The 21,144-nt window shown below is 51.8% G+C and overlaps 11 protein-coding genes across 11 annotated transcripts; 6 read left to right on the top strand and 5 right to left on the bottom strand.

The window, feature by feature from the left end:
• Positions 1-1,113: 1,113 nt before the first annotated feature.
• nemA (Nem1-Spo7 phosphatase catalytic subunit NEM1) lies at positions 1,114-2,718 on the bottom strand (the record flags this gene model as incomplete). Its single annotated transcript, XM_025683202.1, has 2 exons — positions 1,114-1,256; positions 1,320-2,718. The coding sequence occupies 2 exons, from the start codon at positions 2,716-2,718 to the stop codon at positions 1,114-1,116; spliced, it is 1,542 nt and encodes a 513-aa protein (XP_025544505.1).
• Positions 2,719-3,381: 663 nt separating this feature from the next.
• BO79DRAFT_242349 (translation initiation factor eIF2B subunit beta) lies at positions 3,382-5,300 on the top strand. The gene is made up of 5 exons (XM_025685200.1): positions 3,382-3,504; positions 3,567-3,742; positions 3,809-4,104; positions 4,170-5,022; positions 5,078-5,300. Exons 2-5 carry the CDS (start codon positions 3,645-3,647, stop codon positions 5,148-5,150), a joined length of 1,320 nt encoding a protein of 439 aa, XP_025544504.1. The 5' UTR covers positions 3,382-3,504; positions 3,567-3,644; the 3' UTR covers positions 5,151-5,300.
• A 172-nt stretch (positions 5,301-5,472) lies between these two features.
• rps23 (40S ribosomal protein uS12) lies at positions 5,473-6,701 on the bottom strand. The gene is made up of 2 exons (XM_025682009.1): positions 6,099-6,701; positions 5,473-5,878 (listed from the first exon to the last, which is right to left on the bottom strand). Exons 1-2 carry the CDS (start codon positions 6,355-6,357, stop codon positions 5,700-5,702), a joined length of 438 nt encoding a protein of 145 aa, XP_025544503.1. The 5' UTR covers positions 6,358-6,701; the 3' UTR covers positions 5,473-5,699.
• A 319-nt stretch (positions 6,702-7,020) lies between these two features.
• Positions 7,021-8,564, top strand: BO79DRAFT_224130 (DUF5315 domain-containing protein; the record flags this gene model as incomplete). Its single annotated transcript, XM_025683645.1, has 3 exons — positions 7,021-7,802; position 8,138; positions 8,217-8,564. The coding sequence occupies 3 exons, from the start codon at positions 7,021-7,023 to the stop codon at positions 8,562-8,564; spliced, it is 1,131 nt and encodes a 376-aa protein (XP_025544502.1).
• Positions 8,565-9,182: 618 nt separating this feature from the next.
• On the top strand, positions 9,183-10,266 carry BO79DRAFT_206597 (mitochondrial 54S ribosomal protein bL17m). The gene is made up of 2 exons (XM_025682008.1): positions 9,183-9,576; positions 9,693-10,266. The coding sequence occupies exons 1-2, from the start codon at positions 9,361-9,363 to the stop codon at positions 10,050-10,052; spliced, it is 576 nt and encodes a 191-aa protein (XP_025544501.1). The 5' UTR covers positions 9,183-9,360; the 3' UTR covers positions 10,053-10,266.
• Positions 10,267-10,308: 42 nt separating this feature from the next.
• BO79DRAFT_206596 (putative R3H domain protein) lies at positions 10,309-13,530 on the bottom strand. Its single transcript, XM_025682007.1, has 4 exons — positions 13,224-13,530; positions 12,388-13,166; positions 12,187-12,327; positions 10,309-12,128 (listed from the first exon to the last, which is right to left on the bottom strand). Exons 1-4 carry the CDS (start codon positions 13,272-13,274, stop codon positions 10,718-10,720), a joined length of 2,382 nt encoding a protein of 793 aa, XP_025544500.1. The 5' UTR covers positions 13,275-13,530; the 3' UTR covers positions 10,309-10,717.
• Positions 13,531-14,137: 607 nt separating this feature from the next.
• Positions 14,138-15,257, top strand: BO79DRAFT_186350 (zinc finger CCHC-type containing 10; the record flags this gene model as incomplete). The annotated part of the gene is made up of 5 exons (XM_025680466.1): positions 14,138-14,317; positions 14,371-14,506; positions 14,573-14,619; positions 14,660-14,873; positions 14,897-15,257. The coding sequence occupies exons 1-5, from the start codon at positions 14,233-14,235 to the stop codon at positions 15,255-15,257; spliced, it is 843 nt and encodes a 280-aa protein (XP_025544499.1). The 5' UTR covers positions 14,138-14,232.
• A 233-nt stretch (positions 15,258-15,490) lies between these two features.
• On the bottom strand, positions 15,491-16,352 carry BO79DRAFT_206594 (CCDC12/cwf18 family protein). The gene has a single exon (XM_025682006.1). It carries the CDS (start codon positions 16,190-16,192, stop codon positions 15,581-15,583), a length of 612 nt encoding a protein of 203 aa, XP_025544498.1. The 5' UTR covers positions 16,193-16,352; the 3' UTR covers positions 15,491-15,580.
• A 465-nt stretch (positions 16,353-16,817) lies between these two features.
• Positions 16,818-19,111, top strand: BO79DRAFT_284250 (pentatricopeptide repeat protein; the record flags this gene model as incomplete). The annotated part of the gene is made up of 1 exon (XM_025688233.1): positions 16,818-19,111. The coding sequence occupies one exon, from the start codon at positions 16,818-16,820 to the stop codon at positions 19,005-19,007; it is 2,190 nt and encodes a 729-aa protein (XP_025544497.1). The 3' UTR covers positions 19,008-19,111.
• Positions 19,112-19,116: 5 nt separating this feature from the next.
• BO79DRAFT_206593 (protein kish) lies at positions 19,117-19,866 on the bottom strand. The gene is made up of 4 exons (XM_025682005.1): positions 19,730-19,866; positions 19,537-19,646; positions 19,367-19,448; positions 19,117-19,292 (listed from the first exon to the last, which is right to left on the bottom strand). Exons 1-4 carry the CDS (start codon positions 19,730-19,732, stop codon positions 19,269-19,271), a joined length of 219 nt encoding a protein of 72 aa, XP_025544496.1. The 5' UTR covers positions 19,733-19,866; the 3' UTR covers positions 19,117-19,268.
• A 66-nt stretch (positions 19,867-19,932) lies between these two features.
• Positions 19,933-21,092, top strand: BO79DRAFT_186339 (putative transcription initiation factor TFIID subunit 13; the record flags this gene model as incomplete). Its single annotated transcript, XM_025680465.1, has 2 exons — positions 19,933-20,356; positions 20,432-21,092. 2 exons carry the CDS (start codon positions 19,933-19,935, stop codon positions 20,878-20,880), a joined length of 873 nt encoding a protein of 290 aa, XP_025544495.1. The 3' UTR covers positions 20,881-21,092.
• Between the last annotated feature and the right edge of the window lie 52 nt (positions 21,093-21,144).

Below are 21,144 nucleotides of genomic sequence, written 5' to 3'. Positions count from 1 at the left end.
TCCCCGATGTCGGACACGCCGCGATAACGATAATTAAACAGCGATAGGAACTGACAGCTTCTGCCATATTACCCTATCGGGTTTACCATTTATTCCGTCTCCACTTGCACTGCAGTATATCTACTAGATAGTAGTCTTCCTATATGAGTATCTAAGTAAATAATTGGAGAACTTAGGTTAAAGAAAGATTCATTCCTACGTAGTATTATAGATTACGTGATATCCTGACAGTCATGCCATCATCACCTCGGTTAGTTCATAGTTATTTCCATATTAGTTATTCACTGGTAACTGTCCCCACTACAGCATATATATTTACCCACGCCTATCATGACAAGACTGGCACAACTGTTAGTACTAGTACTAGTTACTAAGAACTTAGCATCGTAAGTCCCTGAGTCGAGCTATACTACTTACCTGTAACAGCTCTCGCTTTTTTTTCAAACAGAAAAGAGTAGTACGACTCGGGAGATCTAATTCGATTGAACCAACAGGCCATTGATGGAATGGAATGATCTATCCCCAGGCTAACTGACATGACAGACATACAAAAGCAGTAAGAAACTCACAACTCGATCCCGATTGATTCTTTCAGTCAAAGAAGAGAAGAAGCAAAGTGGCAGTTAGCAACGCTGTCTTGATGAATAAAATTCAGACAGGAAGGTATATGGTATTTGAGGTTCGTGGGCGGCAAGGCGAGCAGTTGAGGATGGATCCTGACTCGTGAGACAAGGTGGAACAGAATGACACAAATGTAAGAATAGAGAATAGTATAGAAGAATGACAATGGGAAAAAAAATAAAAAGGAATTACAAGAATCTGTAGGGTGACAAAGAAGTAGTATAATAAAGGCAAAAGGATAAAAACAGGAGAGGGGGTATGGTATGGTAATGGAATGGAGAGGAACAAACAATATGCTTCAGTGAACACTCGTCATGCTTTCCCTTCAGCCTCTTCTTTACATGAGCTGAGCTGAGCTATGAATGCATTATAAGACTTCCGTAAACATCAAACTGTGTGCTTTCTCTTTCTTGCTTCTTTTTTTCTTCGTTTTTCTGATTTTCGTTTCTATGGTCTGGTAAAGGCCTCCACCCTCGCCCCCTCGGCGCCAGATTAAGCTTCCGCTTCCCCTCTACGCAAGGCCAAAAATGCCCGCACATCGGTCACATACTGCAAAGCTTCTAACATGGGGACGAGGTGAAGAAGACCATTATCCGTGGGATCATTAATCCAGCCCTCAATTGGGATAGCATTATCTATCGGAGATGTTAGAGCAGGCTGGGGTATGGCAGGAGAATCACGCCAAAGTCGAGACATACCTTCGTGAAAAATATAACTCATAGGACTGTTGTCCAGGATCATCACCTTACTCAAATCAGGCTCCACAGAGCTGAGGTCCTTGATATATGCACCATTCCGTAAAGTACAGTGCTGACGGTAATACCGCGCCTGGAAGTATTTCCGCTCCTGCTCAAGCCAGTCAATGACTGGATCCGCATACTCTTGCACACTAGCTGTGAAGATGACCAGCTTGTACCACTTGGAGATCTTGCGCAAGAACTCATCACAGTGGGGTCGCTTGTGTACGTAATACAGAATAGGGTGCTGCGGGCCCAGAGTCGTGGGAGGTCCGCCGGGTGTGAGTGCAGTCGTCATCGGCGTGGACAGTTTGACCTCAACCATGTGCCCACTGGACATGCGGCCGCCTTTGGCCAGGGAATGAATGAGAGTCTCATCCAGATCGAGGACTAGAGTCTTTTGCGGGCTCTTGGGAAGGCGGAGGTTGGCCGTGTAAGACGGCACACGGGGTGGAATCAGCGGGCGAGGAGGGACAGGAGAATGCGGATACCTGGTGAGGCTATGCACAGACGGAGACGTGGGAGATTTGAGACTGTCAAGGTTGAGAGTACCCTGAACCCCATTTTCCGGTGTCTGGCGCAGATCAGCACTTTGCGACCGACGTTGCCTCTGTCGTTTGAGTGCCTCTTCACTATGAAGCTTGATCCGGATCGAGCGTCTAGGAGCGGTCTCATCTGGCCTTGGTTCTGGACTGGACGATTTTGCCTTGGAGGTTCGTGACCGACTATTGCCGAGTGCCTTGGCGCTCCGGCGATCTCCTTCCGACTCGGACGTGCTCGAAGCGATGGAATCCCGTGAAACGTTGCTTTTGGACCGTCGCGAAGTACCTGTTCGTCGCTTGCTCTCCGCTTGTCGACTACCTCTACCCGCCGTCGTGGAGCCAGTCGACTTGGATGGGCGGCGAGACACGGGCTGTCGTAGCTTTCTCACAGGTGCCATGAAAGAATAATGACCGTTATCGTCTTCGAAACATTGGGCAACATAAAAACCGGGCGCAGCTAAGGTGGATAAGATGAACTTGATCGTTTCCGCAATCGCATCAAAGAACCGTTGGGCAACGAATCCCAGGGTGCTTTTCGTAGCAAATGAACCATCTTTCTGTATACTTCGTAATAGGGGCGATTTCTCATCAAACGTAATTTCGTGGGAGTAGTTTATATTCTCGTCGGGCGCATCATGGCCATTCTCGTGGGCCTCGGTCGAGTGAAAGTTGCTTTCGCTGTACGACCGAAATTTGGCAAGGTCGCCGGGCTCACTCGCTCTGGCGACGTCTCCCTGAGACCGGGAACGCTGACGGCTCCGAGCTGGGAGGGACGACTGGCCAATGACTCGAGACGAGAGGATGTTGAGCGAGTTCATCTTCCCACACGGCCCACGGGTGTCTGGGCTGGCGCAGGTGACTAGAGGGAGAAGGAGCGTAGGTCAGCAATCATTTGAATACTGCAAGCTAGATAGTCGAGGCCGGTGATGGAACCGGGGATGTTGGAGCATGATGCGGTGATATGGAGAGCCGAAACTGTTGGGGTCTACGGACCTCAATGCGCCAGTCGACAACCCGTGCTTTTTCGGATTTCACCGTTACCCGACCTGGTGGATGGCGGAATGACGACAAGTAGATCCGAGGAAAGGACGGGCGGAAAGGAGAGCCCGAACGTGCGGAATTCACGGCGACAACGAGAGGGAGGCCTCACGGAGAGAGGGGAGGTATGAGGGAGGAAGGGCTGGGGGGGGGGGGGGGGAAAGAGGAAGTTGAGACGGACAGCAGCCGATCAGCCGGCGGATGAAGTTGAGGAACGATGGGCCGAAGTAAGAAAGTGTGGGGAGAGCAAGAGGAGAGAGTGAGAGAGAGAGAGAGAGAAGCGGCCTGGCCGTATGTTACGCTGAGACCGTATGTATGTATGGACGTATGTATGTATGGTTGGGCCGAGCGCAGTTGAGACCGAAAGAAAGCGGGCAAATTCTCCCGCCGTCACCACATCCCACCTTCTCCTCCTCTTCCTCCCTCTGACTTCCCCCCTCTAACACCCTCACTTTTCTCCCCCCCCCAAAAAAGTCTCCCACGTGGAGTTCGTTATTCTCCGGTTCGATCTAGTCATAAATTCCTCAACCGGTGCAATTTCGAGAAATCTTCCAGCGACCTCAAAGGTACGCTACCGTTCGCGACCATATGACTCCTCCACCTTCTAACACTGTGCGTGCCTGACCAGGAAGCCATTGGAGCTTGTCAAGACCTTCAAGCCTGCCAGTCAACTTAATAAGAGACCCTTTCGCGGTTAATCGCAACCATGCCGTCCACTTCCGCGGCCCTGACGCCTGGATTGGCGTCGTTCCTCAAGTCCTTGAAGACGAATCCAATTGATACATCGATTGAGGATCTGATCTCGTGCGTCCTCGACGTCATATCACCGCGTGTCGCAGCAGCTCGTGCAACATACTGACCAGCCTCTAGGCTTCTGAAACGCAGACAGATTCGCCATTCCAGATCATGCGCGACCGCAACCGCCTACCTTCTGCGCAGTGTTATCTCGGCCACTCGGACTTCGGATGCGAACAAGATGATCGAGCGGGTCCAGCATGTGGGAAGGCGCGTGATGGCTGCTCAGCCTAGGGAGATGGTGGTCGGAAACATTGTCAGACGTGTGCTCGGATTGATCCGTGATGAAGCGGAAGACGACAGAGAGGCCGACTTCACTCTGAGTGAAGCGGGCTCTGAAAGCCAACCTCAGACCCCTCGTGCCCTAGACGGTCAGTCCTGTCTCATAGCACTTCAAACCAGGACTGTTGTGAGTTAATATTTATGCCGTTTGCAGACCCCTCCGAGGTTCTCTCTTCTCGCCATGAAGGTTCCGACCGGTCATCCTCCAGACAGCCTTTTACTTCGCTGTCGGCCACTCCCATTTCCATGTTCAGTCTCCTCTCACACCCAGAGCCTGAGTCGTCTTTGCCTGGCACTCCGGCCTCCGCGTCTCCGTCCGGCCGCCTACTTGGCCAAAGCCACAACAAAGACATCCGTGCCGAAGTTCTCGACGGTATCAACGAGATTATCGATGAGTTGGGCCAGGTAGACGACCAGATTGCGGCCTATGCTTTGGAACACATTCACTCCAACGAAATCATCCTCACACACACATCTTCGACTACCGTCCAAAAGTTCTTGCTCAAGGCTGCGGCCAAGCGCAAGTTCACCGTGATTCATGCCGAATCTTATCCTAACAACCATGAAGCGACCCATGCCACTGTCAGCGGACAGGCTCCTAAGGACGACGACATTCTGAGCACCGAGGCTTTCCAGAAACCTCTGATTGCTCTTGGCATCACTGTTATTCTCATCCCTGACTCCGCAGTCTTCGCGCTCATGTCCCGTGTCAACAAGGTCATCTTGGGCACACACTCGGTCCTTGCCAACGGCGGATTGGTCGCTGCGGCAGGCACGCGAGTCATCGCTCGCGCGGCCAAGGTGCACCAGACTCCCGTGGTCGTTGTGAGCGGTGTCTACAAGCTCAGCCCTGTCTACCCGTTCGACTTCGACTCACTGATCGAGTATGGCGATGTCAGCAAAGTTATTGGGTACGAAGATGGTGACCTAGTAGACCAAATTGACGTTCAGAACCCGCTCTACGACTATGTCCCCGCGGAACTGGTCGACCTTTACATCACTAACCTGTAAGTTACCCTAAAACTTGGCCCATTAAGTCTGCAGAACTGACAAGCATTCCAGGGGAGGCCATGCGCCATCTTACCTTTACCGTATTGTCTCGGACCACTACCGCAAGGAGGATATCAACGTCTAACGGTTTTGAGGATTATGGAAATGGAAATGAATCAACATATGAACAAAAACTTAAGGGAATGCAGATGGCTGCAAGATGGCATGCAAAAAAATACGGCTATAGATGAGTAAGGCGTAAGGGCATAGATAATGGAACGCAACGATACCCGCGGGGATGTTAGGATAATCTTTGTGAATGAGATCAGTCCTTATCGATTGATGCAACCAACCGCCGTAGATCGTAGCATACGCGTTCTAGATTTAACGCATAACCGAATGCTTACTTTGATATACAAATAACTACGACAAGAGCTAGACTCATTTTTTGAAGGATTTGAATTTTAGGGCCCTCCCAAAGAAATAAATCATGGCGCCATCTTTTATGGATATATCAATCGTAGTACGCTGCAAATGGTATGTATTTTGCAGGGTCTCATCCGTCCTGAACCATCAATTCCAGACCATAGACTTGTGTTTGCTTTGCCTTTTGCCCCGAAGCATCTTCCATGGAATGGGCCCCCTTCCACCCCGCTAATAACATCTTTATTAAATTCCCCAGGGTTTGGGTTATTTAAGAGCGGGGCTTCTCCTTCTTCTCCTTCCAGAGAGCGAGCAGACCGACACCGGAGACCTTGACGACCTTGAAACGGACACCGGGAATATCACCCTTGGCCTTGCCCTTACGACCGAAACCGGCGAGGAGGACCTCGTCGTTCTCATCGATGAAGTTCAAGCAACCGTCGTTGGGGACTATACAGAGCACCATATGTTAGCACAATCGATACCCAGAAATCAGATATTCAGTATTTTCCCGGTGTCGCCCCAACTCCATTCCATGCTCCCCTTGCCCTTCTCTCATATTGTCTGTGTCCTCCACACACAGAGACTTCCATCATATATTCCCCCAAACCAGACACATCCATCCACAACCGGGAAAATAAAGATAAATAAAGAGGATAGGATCACCCACCGAAAGCAGTAACCTTCTTGCCGTTCTTGATGAGCTGGACCTTGACACACTTGCGAATAGCGGAGTTGGGCTGCTTGGCCTCAACACCGACCTTCTCAAGAACGATACCCTTGGCGTGGGAGGCACCTCCGAAGGGAGAGGACTTGTAGGCAGTACCGAGGAGGCGCTTCTTGTAGTGCAGATCGGCCCAGCGGTTCTCGCGACGGGTGGTCGCGAGCTTGCGGGCGGCGTTCAAACCACGGGGCTGTCCCTTACCCATCTTGTCGGATTATGTTCGAAGGAGGGTGAACTGTAAAAAGGCAAGAATTTCCGTTAGAATTATGTTATTTTTCCAGTAAATGGGTGATATTTCGGTGATGAAGTTGGAAAAGCTGCAGGTGGCGGACGTGTTTGCGGATTTCTCTTTCTCAAGATTCGGGGATATATATAAGGCGGACTTTGTGTGTGCGTAGGGGGAATTTCTCCGTGTCTTTTTTTTCGCAACCAGGGAAATATCGACTGGTGATAATAAATTCACAATAGGGGGGGGGTTATCTCTATACGTACCGAACTGATGGATAAAATTGGCTGGATGGGCGGATGGTTGTCGAAAGTCGAAGGGGGGGTTCGCTTTCACGGCCGGCGGTCGCTCGACTAGATCGAAAATGTTCTGCTGTGCGGCTTCGCCCTAAACGGCCGCTAAGCGAGGCACGGGACTCGGGCTGGGTCGGAGTCGGAGAAACTTCGGCCCTCTCCGTCTCTTTCTGTCGCTCTCCCCGTGGTTCCTGATAACGATAAGGATACTGTCACTACTATCACCACCTTTCTTCTTCAACTTTAACTATACGATTGATATCCAATTGTGATCCACATTATAATGTTTAATCTATAGCAAGAAGGGAAGGAAATAAATATACTGTCAATCATGGACCCCCCACTCAGAATGGATCCTAAAATGGATCCTAAAATGGACACCAGGAAGATAAGTGCTCAGCGTCTTCCCCCGCCTGTCCTCTTCCAGGGCCCGCCGTCACATAATGCCTCCAATCTCTCTCTTCCCCCGCCGGTATCTGCTGTTCCGACGACGGGAGCCTCTCCGCGGCCGCCTCTGCAGCGCAATCGCTCGTCCCGGGCAGGAACCCTCGAGGCCCCGGGGTCCCTCTCGCCATTTCTGACTCGCAAACAGTCTAAGGGGGAGGTGGACGGCTCCGAGGCTATATGGCAGGAGATGCAGAGCGCATTGTCCGAGGTCGAGCTGAGCGCGGCAACGGGCGAACATGTCTTTGGGGAGAAGCACTCCGAGGCGTTGGAAGATCTCCGGACAAAACAGCTGAAGCTTGCGCAGGCGTGGGCGCGCAGCGAAGCTGGGGATGAGGTTGTGGAAACAAAAGGTGCTGCCGCTGCTGCTGCTGCGGCCACGGCAAAAAGTAATGCGTCACTGCGACCAGCGTCGCGAAGCACGGCTGGACCGGGCGATTCTGCTAATCCTGAGGATGGTTCCTCGCGGGATCTGGATGAGGAGACGGGAAAGGATATTCTCCTCGCACGAGAGAGACGGGAGGCTAATGATCGATATTTCGATCGGGTTAATAATGGTGTCTTGGATGTGGTGGCTAAGCTGGAGGAAGTCGCTCAGGCTATGCGCGCGGTGGAAAGAGAGAGCAAAGATATCTGGAGTGATACTGATAGTATGAGTACCACGACGCAGACCACGACTGATACTGGGTGAGCTAGCTGTTGACTTATACAGACATTCTATGGGGACTGCTTGATAGCCCTCTGTATTATAGAATGAGGCGACTAGCCTACTGGCAGTGGATATGCATTGCTGTCAACACGGCATACAGTGTCCAAGTACCAGCAGTCGCAAGACAATCGCATCAAGTCTGCGCCAACCCGCATACTTAACCCACCACATAGGCGGCAACAACCCCCAAAGAAGTCCTGCTTCATATACCCAGCAAACACCACGAACCAAGAAAACAATAAATGTAGCATTATACCGCTAGTCAAACAAATCAAATCCAAACAACGTATAAATATAGAACAAAAAATCAAAGGGTATCTGAAACTTCATCTCCATCAAACCCACACCCACACCTGCACCCAACGTAAACCATAAACAAAAGGCAGCACTAGGACACAAATCTATCTACTCCTTCTTCACCAACCGCACCACCGTCTTCCACCCTTCCACAGCCGTATCCCGCGCATCCTCCCACCGACTCTCATACGCCTTCCTCGCCAACGTCTCCACCTCTTGATTCCAGCGATGTTTCAAGAAGTCCTTCAAGACGGGTTTCGTCTTCCGGTCTTCTTCCTCACCCGGACGCTTCTGGGTCTCTTGAGGCAATAAGCGACGGTCGTATGCGCCTGCTGATGAGGCCAACCAGTTCAGTGCGCGCGTTTGTTCGCGAATGGCATTGCGCTGTTCCAGGCGATTGGCTTTGTGTACTTGGAGGGAGATGTACAGGACGGAGGTGGTGAGGGCGAAGCCGCTGAACTGATTTGGGCGTAAGCTATGATTTTTTTTGGTTTGGTTTGATTTGTATGTGAGGGAGGATGGAGTTGAAGGAATGGATGTAGGATGGATGGATGAAGAGGTGGGAGAGTGGTAAGGGCATAACGGGGACTTACGAAGCCAGCGAAGAAGCCCATGTTATCTCTATTTTTCGGAATTAAAAGACCGGGTATTCACAAATGGTTTGACCAAAGCCAAATCGAGGATGTCAAGGTTGGTAGAGTGTACAGATGAAAGCGGGGGTTCTTCAAAGCCCTTGCGGACAATCAGACAATCGGGATTGATTGAGATGGAACGACGAGGAGTATCGGTCTCGTCTGATGTGACCACAAAGAGGGAGATGGGGACAAAATAAATATGTCCGACTTGTCCAAATATCACTGTACAGTTCAGGCAAAAGAGATTCCCCAAATATAAGATGTAAAAGAACTCAATGGGGATCGAAGGAAGGATTGAAGATCAAAGATGTTCCCAAACGGAGGAGAAAGTCGGGGCTGCCGTACCCGCACTCCGATTGGCTACGCGGCGAATCGAATCTTTCCGCCATCTCCATCTCCAGCTTCATCTTTCCCTCTCAACGACAACGAAAAACAACCCGCGAGTCCTGATATCCCATTGATCCTCCACACCGGTTTCAATCCCATCCGGTCTTTTCGATTCGATTCATCCCATCCCACCGCCTGGCCCCCAAAGCCAACTTATCCACACACTCCGCTCCGAAAAGAATTCCATATTAAATAAACCACCCTCACCACCAACACTATGGCCGGAGGTGCTGCCAAATTCCGCCATCTGAGCCGCAAGTCCTCTCACAGACAGGCCCTCCTCCGCAACCTCGTCACCTCCCTCTTCCAGCATGAATCCATCACAACCACATGGGCCAAGGCCAAGGAGGCGCAACGACTGGCCGAGAAGCTGATCACCCTGGGCAAGAAGAACACCGAAGCGAGCCGGAAGCGCGCATTGTCGACCTTTTATGTATGATGCTGCCCCTCTATCCTTTTCTTTCTTTCTCAAGACATATTTCATACATACCGTGGAGAATATACGATAGATGAATGCGAACAATTTCAACTAACCAAATGAATGATTAGACCCCCCACGAACTCCTCCCCAAACTCTTCGGTCCCCTTCGTGAACGCTACGCCGAACGTCCCGGTGGCTACACGCGAGTCCTGCGTGTCGAACCCAAGAAGGATGATCAAGCCGCCAGTGCAATCCTGGAGTTGGTAGATGGACCTAAAGATATGCGGTTTGCTTTGACGGCGCGGACAGTTGCTAGACAGCGGTCTCAGGGCTTGGAGACCCTCAATGAACTCACCACAATGAATGTGAATAAGGTCACGCGGTTCCGGAAGGGGGGAATCTCTGATCTCGAGAGGGAGATTAAGCGCTTAGAGATTACGGGTCATGGAAAGGAGGAGGCGGGGAAGGCCAAGCCTGCGAAACAATAGAGTGAGGGTGTAAGTGATCGATGGTGGTGGTGGTGGCCTAGGTGGCCTTTATACTGTGTACCTTTACTATTTCTTTACCTTCACTGCTGTGTGCTTGGGCCTTGTGTTTTGGCTAGTCATGATTGTGTAATTTTAGCTGTTTTGTTTCAGTGGTGTTGTGTATGTAGATTGGACCCGTTCATCCCCTTCGTCGAGATTATCTCCAGGTAGTGACGACTACTTATACATCTACGTCAATATCTTAACACTTGGTGTCATACAGTGTATTTATTTTAAGCACTATCGCCTGCCCCTCCCAAGCCAGCAAGATCTAGCAAACATAGCAATGCTCAAAGTACATCGAGTAATTCAGGTTTCCAACCAAGTCCCGAACGCCCACGAAATCCCAGTCGTCGACAGCGAGGGGTTGGGCGGCGCTGACAGGACCTTGAAACCCAGTTCCCACGCATCACATCATTTCTCTCTCCCACAAGAGATACGACGCTGATCACAACTAACAGTTCCTATGTCTAATCTTCCAGAGATACAGAACGGCCACGTCAGGAACCTTGTCACCAGCAACACATCACGCCAACATTGAACCATATGTACTTTTGGTAGAAAACAGTCAAGTAGTAGTATCACTCTAATGAAGAAAAGCTTTGTCTGCCCTAGGCAGGAGCACGTCAGTTGACCCGTGGCAGGCTTGCTCCGCCAGAAACAACTAGCGGCCCGTTTTTGGTGGCGGGGAGCGTGTTGCCCGAGTAAGGATGCGTCGAGCTGGGCCCACTGCGCGGTTTCAAGTCAAAGTCAGAAGGCACCTCGGACGGTGGTGGCTTGGGTGGCAGATGTGACGGTGTCCCCCACTTCGCAATAGAATCTCTGCCCCCCGAAGGCCCACCGCGGGTCGGGCCATGTCCAACTGAACCAGGCATGTCTTGAGCCTTGCTGTTCAAATCTTGGAATCCGGACCACTGGGGCTGCATGCCCGGCTGCATACCGGGATATGGGTTCATACCATGCTGATTGCCCTTGCTGGGGTGCCGTGCTAACGTCGCACCACCAGGAACAAATGAGCGGGTTTGTGGGTTGAAAGGCGACCTATTGAAGCTCCCGGGCAAAGGGTGAGCACCGCCGTGGCCCTGCATCCCCGGGCTCATGGGCTGTCCGGGATATTGAGCATAAGGATAAGATGTCGGTGTGGGAGGCTGCGTTTGATAGCCGGCCCATCCAGATGGGGGAGGATTGCGATGTGATGGTTGTGGATAGGCGCCGGGATAAGGTGGCGTGGACCAACCAGGATTGGGTTGATATTGAACGGGGTTTGGCATAGGATAACTGCTTAACGCAGGGGACGACTTAGTGGATGCCATCGCGGGCGACTGGTTGATGGTCGCATATCCAGAGTAGGGGGACTGCTGGGGCACAGGGCCGTTCTGCCATGGGCCACTGGGGGTCATCTGAGGCGACACAGGCATCGAATAATGTGGCATAGCATTCATGTTCATGGGCCCGGAATACATTGGACCAGTCTGGCCACTCTGACCGTAGCCCATACTAGGCGGCGACACACCGGGTCCCACCATGCAAGGTTGGGCTGGGAAAGACGGATCGTTGACAGCCATGCCGTAGGGCATTGGTCCGTTGGCATAAGGCATTCCCGGGTAATACGCGTTGAACTGAGATCGAACCTCGAAACTGTCATCGTGAGGAGTTTTCTGGCGCTGTGCCTTTTTGCGTCCACTTGTTGAGCTCGAGCGTGACATATTGGTACTGGAAGAATCGCCATTGGCGTTCTCAGTACTCTTGGATTCGGTAAAATCACGGAAAATTCGCTCCCTAGCTTCCTGGTACTTGGCCTCCCTCTCCTCGCGAGTCAAGGTCAACCTGTCCTTGGCTGGGGTAGATCCCCGCTCCCCGTCGTTTCCGCTGTCCCCGGCTTCGGATCCGTTCTTAGATGCAGCGGAGGAGCTTGCCGCGATGCTACCCTCGGTGGAAGGCCGCTCACTATCGGTACGACGCATGATCTTCATTGCAGGCATGGCGGGAGGCGGAGTACTGTTAGTCGCAGCGTGGAGAACTGAGAGAGGCGTAGGGCTACAAAAATTAGCACATGTCAACCATAAAAGATGTGAGGATCGCAGCGCAGACGTACAGCCGACAGAAAGGCGTCCGATGAAGCCGGACGGATGTGACATTATTGTCAACAAAGTGCGTCAGATGGTAGTAATCGCCCAGCTTGTGTGCAAGGAGCCGCCCAAAAGCGTTCGAAGGCGGGAGTTCCAAAGAGTGCTCCCTAGGAAATCATCAGAATACTGAACTCAGAACCACAAAGGCAACATGGTGGCTGACTTACTTGGAATTCTGTATAAAGTATCGGACCTTTTCTTCTAGTTGAAGAATCAAGAGGCGGTCTTTGGGGGACTTCATAGCCTCAAGGAGTTTCTCGTCGGGCTCTGACGGAAACCCATGTATAGGCCGTCCTGCTTGAAAAGCATCGGCATTCGGGTAATTGTTGGCGACAGTGTCTGGCAGTATGGCACCATTTGTGCGCTGCATACCATCAACGAAGATAGGTCCCGTGGGCTGGAGAATTCCCCGTGGTCTCTGTAAGAATCCGCGGGCACCTGACTCTGACCCTGTCAGTGAATTCGGGGCACCGGAGGCGTGCCCAGATAGGGACTCCTCTTCATCAATGGCCTGAACGCTCGCACTGTCATCCGGACGCAAAGAATCTTTTTCGTCCATTGCGAATGTCGTTACAGAAGCCATGCTCTTAGAATCGAAGCTCGTGGGCTTGGTTGAGGAGTTTGAAAGATGAGTACGATCATCCTCGAAAGAGTTCTCCCGTTTCAGAGAAGCGTTGTCTGCAACCTCATTGGAGAATACAGGACCGTCGTGGTACTTTTTGTCATCGATGTGGACACCATGTACGGCCTGCGATAGACTGTCGACGTTTCGATCAACAGCGACAGCCTCGTTTCGGACGGAAATCGGATCGCCCTGGCTGGAGGGGACATTTTCCGAGCCATGTTGTTCGGAACATGATGAAGGGTCATCGACGGACTGTAAGCCGTTCAACTCGTCAGATGATACGGGGACTTCCGGAATTGATGGCGGAGGCATGGCCGCAATCTGCTTGAGCGGGTCAGCGAGAACCCGCCGTTGGCCGACTAGCAACGCAGCACCTACCTTTGCAAAGGAAAGACGATGCTCGTCTCTTGTGGAACTGTTGGATGCCATTATTCCGTGACTCTCTGAGCCAAACGTCCAGGAATCTTGTAGCGTTTCCTTCCGCTAAGACAATAAACGATCGGATACGGACGGATTGGATAAGGGGAAAACCCGACGAGAGACTGCACTCTACCCGCTCAGGTGTTGACGAAAAAAAAAAAGCCGAAATGAATATCGATCAAAAGCCACTCAAAGATCCCACTTCACACAAGCCCAAAAAGAAAGACGGCACATATCTGGAAAACGTAGGTCGCCATAAGGAAAGCTGCTTCGACGTCAGGTCCGGTCGGAATGTCACAAAGCCGTGCTCTGTGAGAAGCGGGGTGGAGAGAGGACTGGCTGATCAGGAGCCGGAATATGGGATGCAGGCAAGCATGCAGAGAAAGAGAGGAAGGAAGAAAGAAGGCTGCTCTTACACGATGGTCAGAAAGATTGGCTCATGGCTTTCGATATGTAACGCTTGTCTTTGGGGGGCAGAGGGGGAAATGAGGTTTCCTTCCACCAACAATGAGACGATCGGGACACGAACCAAGCCAGCCGGAAAAAGTAGGGAGTGGGAGTCGAGACGGAAGCGCCCTTGGACTTCCACTAACACCGAAGGGCAAGTTTGGGGGGAAAGTGGATGTAGATGGGGGGTGGGTAAAAGGGCAGGCCAACGATGCTGGACCGGCTTTTTGATCTTTTGGGCTGAGAAGGAACGAGCAACGCTTCAAGTCAATCGGGCGGGTTTCGCTTGGCTCCTCCTTCGTGGGCCGCCGCCCGCGCTTAGCCGCGCGCCTAACCTGGTCGGCCCGGCCCACATTCTGCCTGCGACAGCCGCGGGGAGGAAAGAGCTTGGGTTTGGGATATCCAGGCTGATTTCCTGGCGTGCGGGGATCTTTATCTCTTTGGTGTTCTTGTGTGTCAGACAGGCAGTCGATTCATAGCTTCTTTTACGTTTCCGCCACTGGCTTGATACGTGCCCCGAATGAATCGCTATCGAAATGCTCCCGGCCTCAGAGGCCCTACCAAGGCTACTCCTAGCACCTTGTGTCAAAAATGCCTGAAACGAGATACGTAAAGACCATCTACACTATATTTTCATATTTGCTGACGGTCCCAGCACGGCACTACAGCTATGAATGCAAAGTGACCGCCCAAGAGCGGCCGTACACGTCTCGTCCATCACGCACGCAGCAGTTATTGAACCCCAAACTGCGGCCGCAACTCTCAGCTGATGTCCCTAGTGACTCATCACGCACGTAGGTCTATCCTTTTTATCGAGCTCATAAGCGAGCTGTCACGAGCAGGAGCTAAATTGCGTACAGGAAAGGACTAGCGACTGAGATCCTTGCTAAGCGCGAGGAAGAACGAGGTCGCAAAAGAGAGCACGATGAGGCAGATCCTCTTGACAGTCGCACTCAGACCTCTAAACGAGCTCGGTCAGCATCATCACATTCGGTCAGCTCGGTATCAACGATATCGACCAGTCGATCACACTCAAGATCGCCCACTCGCCATGCGGACTATGGTGCACGAAAGGGCCATGGTCGAACAAGGTCCATCTCGTCCCATGTTTCTGGACAAAGGAAGAGACGCTACAGCGATGCGTCTTCTCATGATTCCGCAGTTTCCTACTCGTCCGGGGACAGAGACTCTCGTTCTCGCTCGCGTGAGTGGCAGGGTGACAGGAACACCCGGCGGAGGCGTCGAGAATCCAGCCCTGAAGAGCGAGGCCGGCCTCGACACCTGTCACGGGATCGTGAACGACGAGACAGGTCCCGAAGTCAGAGCGTGGATCACAGCCGGATTGCCAGAACGAGACGGTCTGCGACCCCAGAAAAGCGACCAGAGCGTGGCTATCCTGCTTCAAGAAATTATGGGGATGGTCCGAGTCATTCGCAGAAAGACGGACGGGGCCAAGGACGCGCGCCGCCTCCTCCCCGTGAGAGGAGTCTCAGTCCTTACAGCAAGCGTCTTGCGTTGACGCAGTCCATGAATATGGGCAACTAGGTGTCTTTGGCTTGAGGTTTTGAATAGAAAAAGTACTGGACAACGGATGTGCGGGAGTTTGGCGTTTTCCCTCTTTCGAGGCTCATCACCACGGGCTGGTTCTCCAAGGATTATAAGCGGGGGACTGTACTATAGTAAGACAGACCATACAGAAGGCTAATGCATTGAAAGTAATTTCTCCAAGTAAACCGTATGCAGAGATCCTCAACGCCTTGCGACACTTGTCCCAAATCCTCCAACTGTGGGCGCCTGTAAAAGCAAGATGCAAAGAGATGAGACCGAATCGCAGCTGCTACCATACATCTTCCCATGGGGTATCAAAATCATGCCTCGTCATCCTCCAGATCATTGCCTGCCTCCTCCTCTTCCCTCTCACGGACATGAATGCCCTGGACCAACATATCACCTTCAATGCCGACTTCCTCGCCCTGTTCACCTCCATTGGCACCTGCTCCTTTCGCCTGAGCTGCGCGCTGTGCCTCTTCTATCCGTTGGCGGACCAATTTCGCGATCGCGTTCTGAGTTCTAACATTGAGGACGTTCATCTTCTCATCCAGATCCCGCTTCAGATCCCAATTCGGCTTCTTGGGCTGTAGCTTGAAGAGGTCAATGGGCTGGTCACCTTCCTCATCCTCCTTGGCTTTTTCTGCGGTGGCCCTTGCGATTTCTGCAGCCTGCGCTTCCACGGTAATCTGACCATCTGATGGGGCGGTGTCGAAGCCCAGCTTTGGGCCGCGCATTTCTGCGTCGTAGTTCCTCCCGGAGAGGTATTGCTTTGTTACATCTGGAGCAGCATCTTCCAATTCTTCATCGGCGGCACCAGCTTCGGTCAATGGCTCTGGCTCCGGTTGTTTCCGCTTCAGCGCAGCAAGCTTTGCAAGGCGTGCTTTGCGCTCATTTGCCGCCGCATCGAGAGAAGCATGATTCGACGACATCACGGCGGGGGGAGGAGGGTCGGATATAAAAATCGAGCGGGGGGAAGGATTTCACGATATGGTGTAAGTACGGGGTGAGATACGAGTAACGATCTTTTTATTCTGCCCGCAGAAAGCTCCGAGTCTCTTCGAAAGGGTCTCGCGTCACCCGAGAACTGAGACGATGTGATGATGAAGTCTAGAATGATCTTTCGGTAGATACTTGCTTGTGCTTTGGTTATCGGGCGGTGCTGCGCCACATCTGTACCGCACCAGCCACATCGGCGCCGGAGCAAAATCCGGCGGCGGAGGGAAAGATTATTGGCTACAACAATCGTGCTTCCCTTCGTTCCCCGGCCCAAACCCGCGCGGTGATTGTTCTCGCAACTTTCAATCGAGATATGAGCTGAACAAGCTGTGAGTCTGAATGTTACCCTGTCCGCACTATCTCCCGCGTTCCCGCGTCTGCGCTGGATTGCCGGTCTACAACCCGCAGCATAGGCTCCGCCTCGGGCGATGGAGAGAAGGACCCCAGGATGCAAGATCCTTTGTCGACAATGCGCCGCAATCGAATACGTCCAGTCAGCCAGATAATTTTTCAAATGGTGTGAGGCATTGTAGTGTCTACAGCACTGTTATTCCGGAAATGAAGACCCAACGCCTCTTCCATACAACTACCTTCGGCCGATCTGCAGGGAATAGTGTACTTCATAACCAGCCCTCGATTACCAAAAGGGACTTCTCACTTCTGTCACCCGGAGCTGCTTCTCGCAATGCAACTTTACTATCGCTCATCAACAAAAACACTACACTATCCGTGGTGCAGAAACGCAGTTTGCGTACCCCGCCTACGCTCGCGAGCTTCAGCGATGTGAAGCCGCTCTTGACATTACGCTTTGGAAAAGAAACCAAAGCCTTGGATCTGGCTATCAGGTCCGGATCATATACGTGCAGTGGCGATGATATTCGAAAATGGAGGTTTGCGCAGAGAGAGTTATTCCAAGCGAAGTACGATGGGAGAGAAGTGCAGGAAGAGTTGGTGCCTTACCCTCTGGATTCGAAAGATAAGGAGCTGCTGGAGACAATTCAAATGGACAGCCTAGGAGCGTTCCGTGAGGCCTGGAATGGCCTTACTCCGCTGGAAATGGAGATCCACTGGGGACGATTGTCGCTGTGGCTATTGCGGAACTCTCCTGAGCTGGCCTTGGAATTCCTCTTAGTCACTTGTCAGGCTTCTGTTAAGCCAGTCTTTGCCATGATTGCGGACTGTCTGATATATCTGGACACTCTTCATTCTCGTGAAATGCAGCGGTGGACCAAGAATTCCCACAACTATCAGTCTGTCATACGTGCCTGCTTGGATCCCATGCAGTGGCCTGTCTCCTATGTGCCGCAGAAGGGTGTGCGCTTCTTCATAAAGAAGGCTGACCGTAGTGCCGTCTATGAGGCTTGGGACCTTGTGGAGACCAGGAAACATAGATTGAAGGGCGAGACCTACCTTGGTTTCATGGGCCGCTTCACGGAATTCAAAGACGTTGACAACGCACTCCTGGCACTGCGCAGGGCTGGGCGGCAGTTTTGGAGATTACATCAGAGCCCCATGGAGATAGCGGTTTCACGCCATTGCAGCAAGCTCTTAGTCCTCGACTCGGTTGTGGATGGTCCGGATGGACGCAATTTTCGCATTCTTCCCGAACTCCTCAGTATGGGGGTGCAGCCCGACCGAGACATGATGAACGTGGTACTTTCCAACGCCTTCAAGACAGGGGATCCTCAATTAGGGCTTGACGTACTACGCCACATGAAGGCTCAAGGCTTCCAGCTTGATTCGTACACTTATCTGACTCTACTTAGCGATGCTGTCGCTCGTCAAGACAGAGAGCGAATGACACACTTGATGGAGGAACTTGAAAGCCAGCCAGAGCTCAAGAAGAACCCCTATATTGCGAGCAAGCTTTTCCACTCCCACTTCGTTTTCAATGTGAAGCATCTCGATGGTGCTACCGACCGCCGGGAGATTTTCTACTCTCTGTTGCGCATGTATTGTGAGCTGCATGACATAACGCCCTTGAAGGAGCTCTCGATTGTCCCTCGTCAATACGATCTTCCAACGACTGGCGAGAAGACGCCACCGTCAGTCATTGCCTTGTATCTCGTTATTGCGACTTGGCTTCGGTGTCAAGCCCACGTGGGCAGTGTCGAACGTGTCTATACCAGGTTCCGGGAATTGGTGTTGCAAGGCCACAAAGATATAGCCCCTCTAGCTGCGACCGACCATACCTACAATGAGTTCATGCTTGCGTATCGCAACAATGCACACGGGCTACGACCCGCTGTGCGCGTTGTTGAAGATATGCTACAGTCTGCTACTGAGGTTGACGCCAAGACTGGCAGCTCTGAATCAAATTTCACGCAGACGCAGCCAACGGTCTTGACCTGGACGCTGCTGTTGAGTGCTTTCATCTACAATAACCAGCCACTCGCGGCTGAGAAGGTGAGAGAGATGATGGCCAAGCATGGAGTCGTATACAGTATGACGACCTGGAATGTCATCATCAGCGGGTTTGCGAGTCAGCAGAATGCATCTGCCATCGCGCAGTCTATCAAGGACCTCGAGGATCAGGGCCTGTCTATCGATGCTTACACAATGAAGGGCCTACGCTACCTCCGGGATCCGGAGCAGCTCTGGATTGCTGTGGAACAGCTGGACCTGAAATCTGCCTCACACTTGAGGAGGGATGCCTTCAATCCGAACCCCGAATCTCCCCAGCTGGACGAAGCGGAAACTGAGCAGCTGCTCGATCGAGGCCTGCAACGTCTAAAGGCCAACGCATGAGATACCCTTTCTTCTGTTTCCCGTCTGTTTCTGTTTATTCTCTTGCATCTCTAGCGCGGACCTGGGATTACGGTGGTTTCGGACAAAATCCTTTTTGAACATAGACATCCTGATAGTGTAGAATTTATGTACGATATACAGATCAATAATCATGAGAGACCCCTGCAAGGAAAGAAGATGCGAAAAGAGAAGCTTCAGTAACGCCACCACCTGGTAGAATGACCATCTAATCTGAGACCGCAAGGAGTTGGGGCGAGTCGATCAGCCGCCGAAGAAGATCGAGACCTGACAAGAATATGGGTATTAGCATTGCAGTTTAAGCTAGTAGTTGGTTCCCGCAAGGTGCTTGGTATACTTACAGCCATCACGACACAGCATATACTGACATACGGGCTCAACCGTTCACCGATTCGAGCACACTTCCAAAAGATCCCGAAGAAGCTGAAGATAATATCAGTCAGAACCATGTCACTTCATAGACTCGACATGATGTCCACTGCAGACAGCAGCAGCAGTCAGCAGCACTTACCCGCTCTGATTGCGGTCCATAATCCCAGGCATCATCGAGTGCGCATATGTGCTCGTGCAGATGATAAGCAAGAACACGAGCAGAAGTGATTGAAAGTTGAACAAGGCAGACTGCATCATGCACTAGAAGTTAACGATCCATCACCAGTAGAAGTGGCAGCAAGTGGGAAGATTGCGGAGTATAATTCACTGACCATCTTGAGGGTATATTCCCGTCGTTGGAAACTCACTGCCTGTTAATTACTTTCTTCTTCTTCTTTGCTCCAACCCCTCCCAGGTTGTCTGTATCTCAAAAGGTACCTTTTATCGGTCGTGTAAACCAACAGACGAGAAGTAACACTGATGAGCCAGAACGACTTCCGTCCCGCGCGCAACCAAACCAAGTGATTCTGCCACCATGTCTTCCGTCACGAGTCCCCACCGCCTTTCCGCGCGGAAGTCCGGCCATCGTTCCGCCGCAGCTCCTGCTTCAATTCGCAACACATCTTCTGCTGCCCGTCCAGCCTCGCAGCCTCTCCGCCGTTCTCTGCCATCGCAGCAGACTTCTAGGGCTTCACCAGCCCCTCCCCGTCAACCCAGCACTGGCCATGTGTCGAGTCAGCTCGCTTCTGCTTGGCCGTTCAATCCCCAGGAAACAGAACTAATCCGCGCCGGATACCGTCCCGCCTTTAAACCGCAACCCGTCGCCGAAGCGGACGAACAGTCCTCGAACAATAGCAACAAGAATAACAATAACAAGGGATCGAAGAAGAAGAGTAACATGGCGGAACCACGAGCCCGTGCCGCTAGGCACAAGGGTCAGATGAACTTTGCATCTGAACGTACGTCCGCCGTCGTTGGCTACAATCACTTTATAGATATATAGTCGTCGTTGCTAACATTAATACACATATCAGTCCGTCTCCTCCTTCTTGCTTATGGTGACCCCCGTCCGCACCCTTCTTACCCTCCCGAGCCACTCCCCGAAACCATCCGTGTACTGGACGAGATTGTCACCGACTTTGTTCTCGAGATGTGTCACGGTGCGGCACAGTACGCCAGCTATTCCCGCCGACAGAAGATCAAGGTCGATGACTTCCGATTTGCGTTGCGCCGGGATCCGAACAAGCTTGGTCGTGTACAGGAACTTCTTCGCATGGAGCGTGAGCTGAAAGAGGCTCGTAAGGCATTTGATCAGAATGATGATCAGGTCGGTAACTTGAAGGATGCGGGCAAGAAGGGCCTTGAAGAACTTGGTGAAAGCGTTGATGGGAAGAAGAGTAAGGGCAAGGGGAAGAGAAATGCCAGGCGCGATTCGGATGCAACAGAGGATACGGCGCCGAAGAAGCGAAAGGTCGTGGGATGAGCTGAGATTTGATCTCGTTCAATACCTTTCCTTGCTGCTCTGGCTACTGCTTCGTTTTTTGCTTTTCTGGCGTTCGGGTCCACAGGGGTAGGGCTGTTCCACCTGCATTTCTAAACATATATGATATCCACTACTATCTGGTCGGCATTGGGGGGCGTTACTTATGTATCAAGATTGAAAATCCTACTTAGCTAAAACTAACTAGCTCCCTGAATTGATGAAGGTTATCAGGGGATCTATCATTACCGTAAAAGGTAAAGCTGC

This window comes from Aspergillus costaricaensis (genome assembly GCF_003184835.1).
Source record: "Aspergillus costaricaensis CBS 115574 unplaced genomic scaffold BO79scaffold_2, whole genome shotgun sequence".
Lineage (NCBI taxonomy): Eukaryota > Fungi > Ascomycota > Eurotiomycetes > Eurotiales > Aspergillaceae > Aspergillus > Aspergillus costaricensis.
Note: the sequence above shows the minus strand (reverse complement) of the source record. Positions and strands in the feature narration are given on the sequence as shown.

Excerpts from the sequence above, each read along its gene's own strand:
- BO79DRAFT_206596 (XM_025682007.1), bottom strand. The coding sequence starts at position 13,274 with ATGGCATCCAACAGTTCCACAAGAGACGAGCATCGTCTTTCCTTTGCA. Across the intron at positions 12,328-12,387 it reads TACTTTATACAGAATTCCAA|GGAGCACTCTTTGGAACTCC; the intron begins GTAAGTCAGCCA and ends ATGATTTCCTAG. Across the intron at positions 12,129-12,186 it reads CGGACGCCTTTCTGTCGGCT|CCCTACGCCTCTCTCAGTTC; the intron begins GTACGTCTGCGC and ends TAATTTTTGTAG.
- BO79DRAFT_242349 (XM_025685200.1), top strand. The coding sequence starts at position 3,645 with ATGCCGTCCACTTCCGCGGCCCTGACGCCTGGATTGGCGTCGTTCCTC. Across the intron at positions 4,105-4,169 it reads GACCCCTCGTGCCCTAGACG|ACCCCTCCGAGGTTCTCTCT; the intron begins GTCAGTCCTGTC and ends TGCCGTTTGCAG. Across the intron at positions 5,023-5,077 it reads GACCTTTACATCACTAACCT|GGGAGGCCATGCGCCATCTT; the intron begins GTAAGTTACCCT and ends CAAGCATTCCAG.
- BO79DRAFT_206593 (XM_025682005.1), bottom strand. Across the intron at positions 19,449-19,536 it reads ATGGACCGCAATCAGAGCGG|CTTCTTCGGGATCTTTTGGA; the intron begins GTAAGTGCTGCT and ends TATTATCTTCAG. Across the intron at positions 19,293-19,366 it reads TATGCTGTGTCGTGATGGCT|GTCTCGATCTTCTTCGGCGG; the intron begins GTAAGTATACCA and ends TATTCTTGTCAG.
- rps23 (XM_025682009.1), bottom strand. The coding sequence starts at position 6,357 with ATGGGTAAGGGACAGCCCCGTGGTTTGAACGCCGCCCGCAAGCTCGCG. Across the intron at positions 5,879-6,098 it reads CAAGAAGGTTACTGCTTTCG|TCCCCAACGACGGTTGCTTG; the intron begins GTGGGTGATCCT and ends TGCTCTGTATAG.
- BO79DRAFT_206597 (XM_025682008.1), top strand. The coding sequence starts at position 9,361 with ATGGCCGGAGGTGCTGCCAAATTCCGCCATCTGAGCCGCAAGTCCTCT. Across the intron at positions 9,577-9,692 it reads GCGCATTGTCGACCTTTTAT|ACCCCCCACGAACTCCTCCC; the intron begins GTATGATGCTGC and ends ATGAATGATTAG.
- BO79DRAFT_206594 (XM_025682006.1), bottom strand. The coding sequence starts at position 16,192 with ATGTCGTCGAATCATGCTTCTCTCGATGCGGCGGCAAATGAGCGCAAA.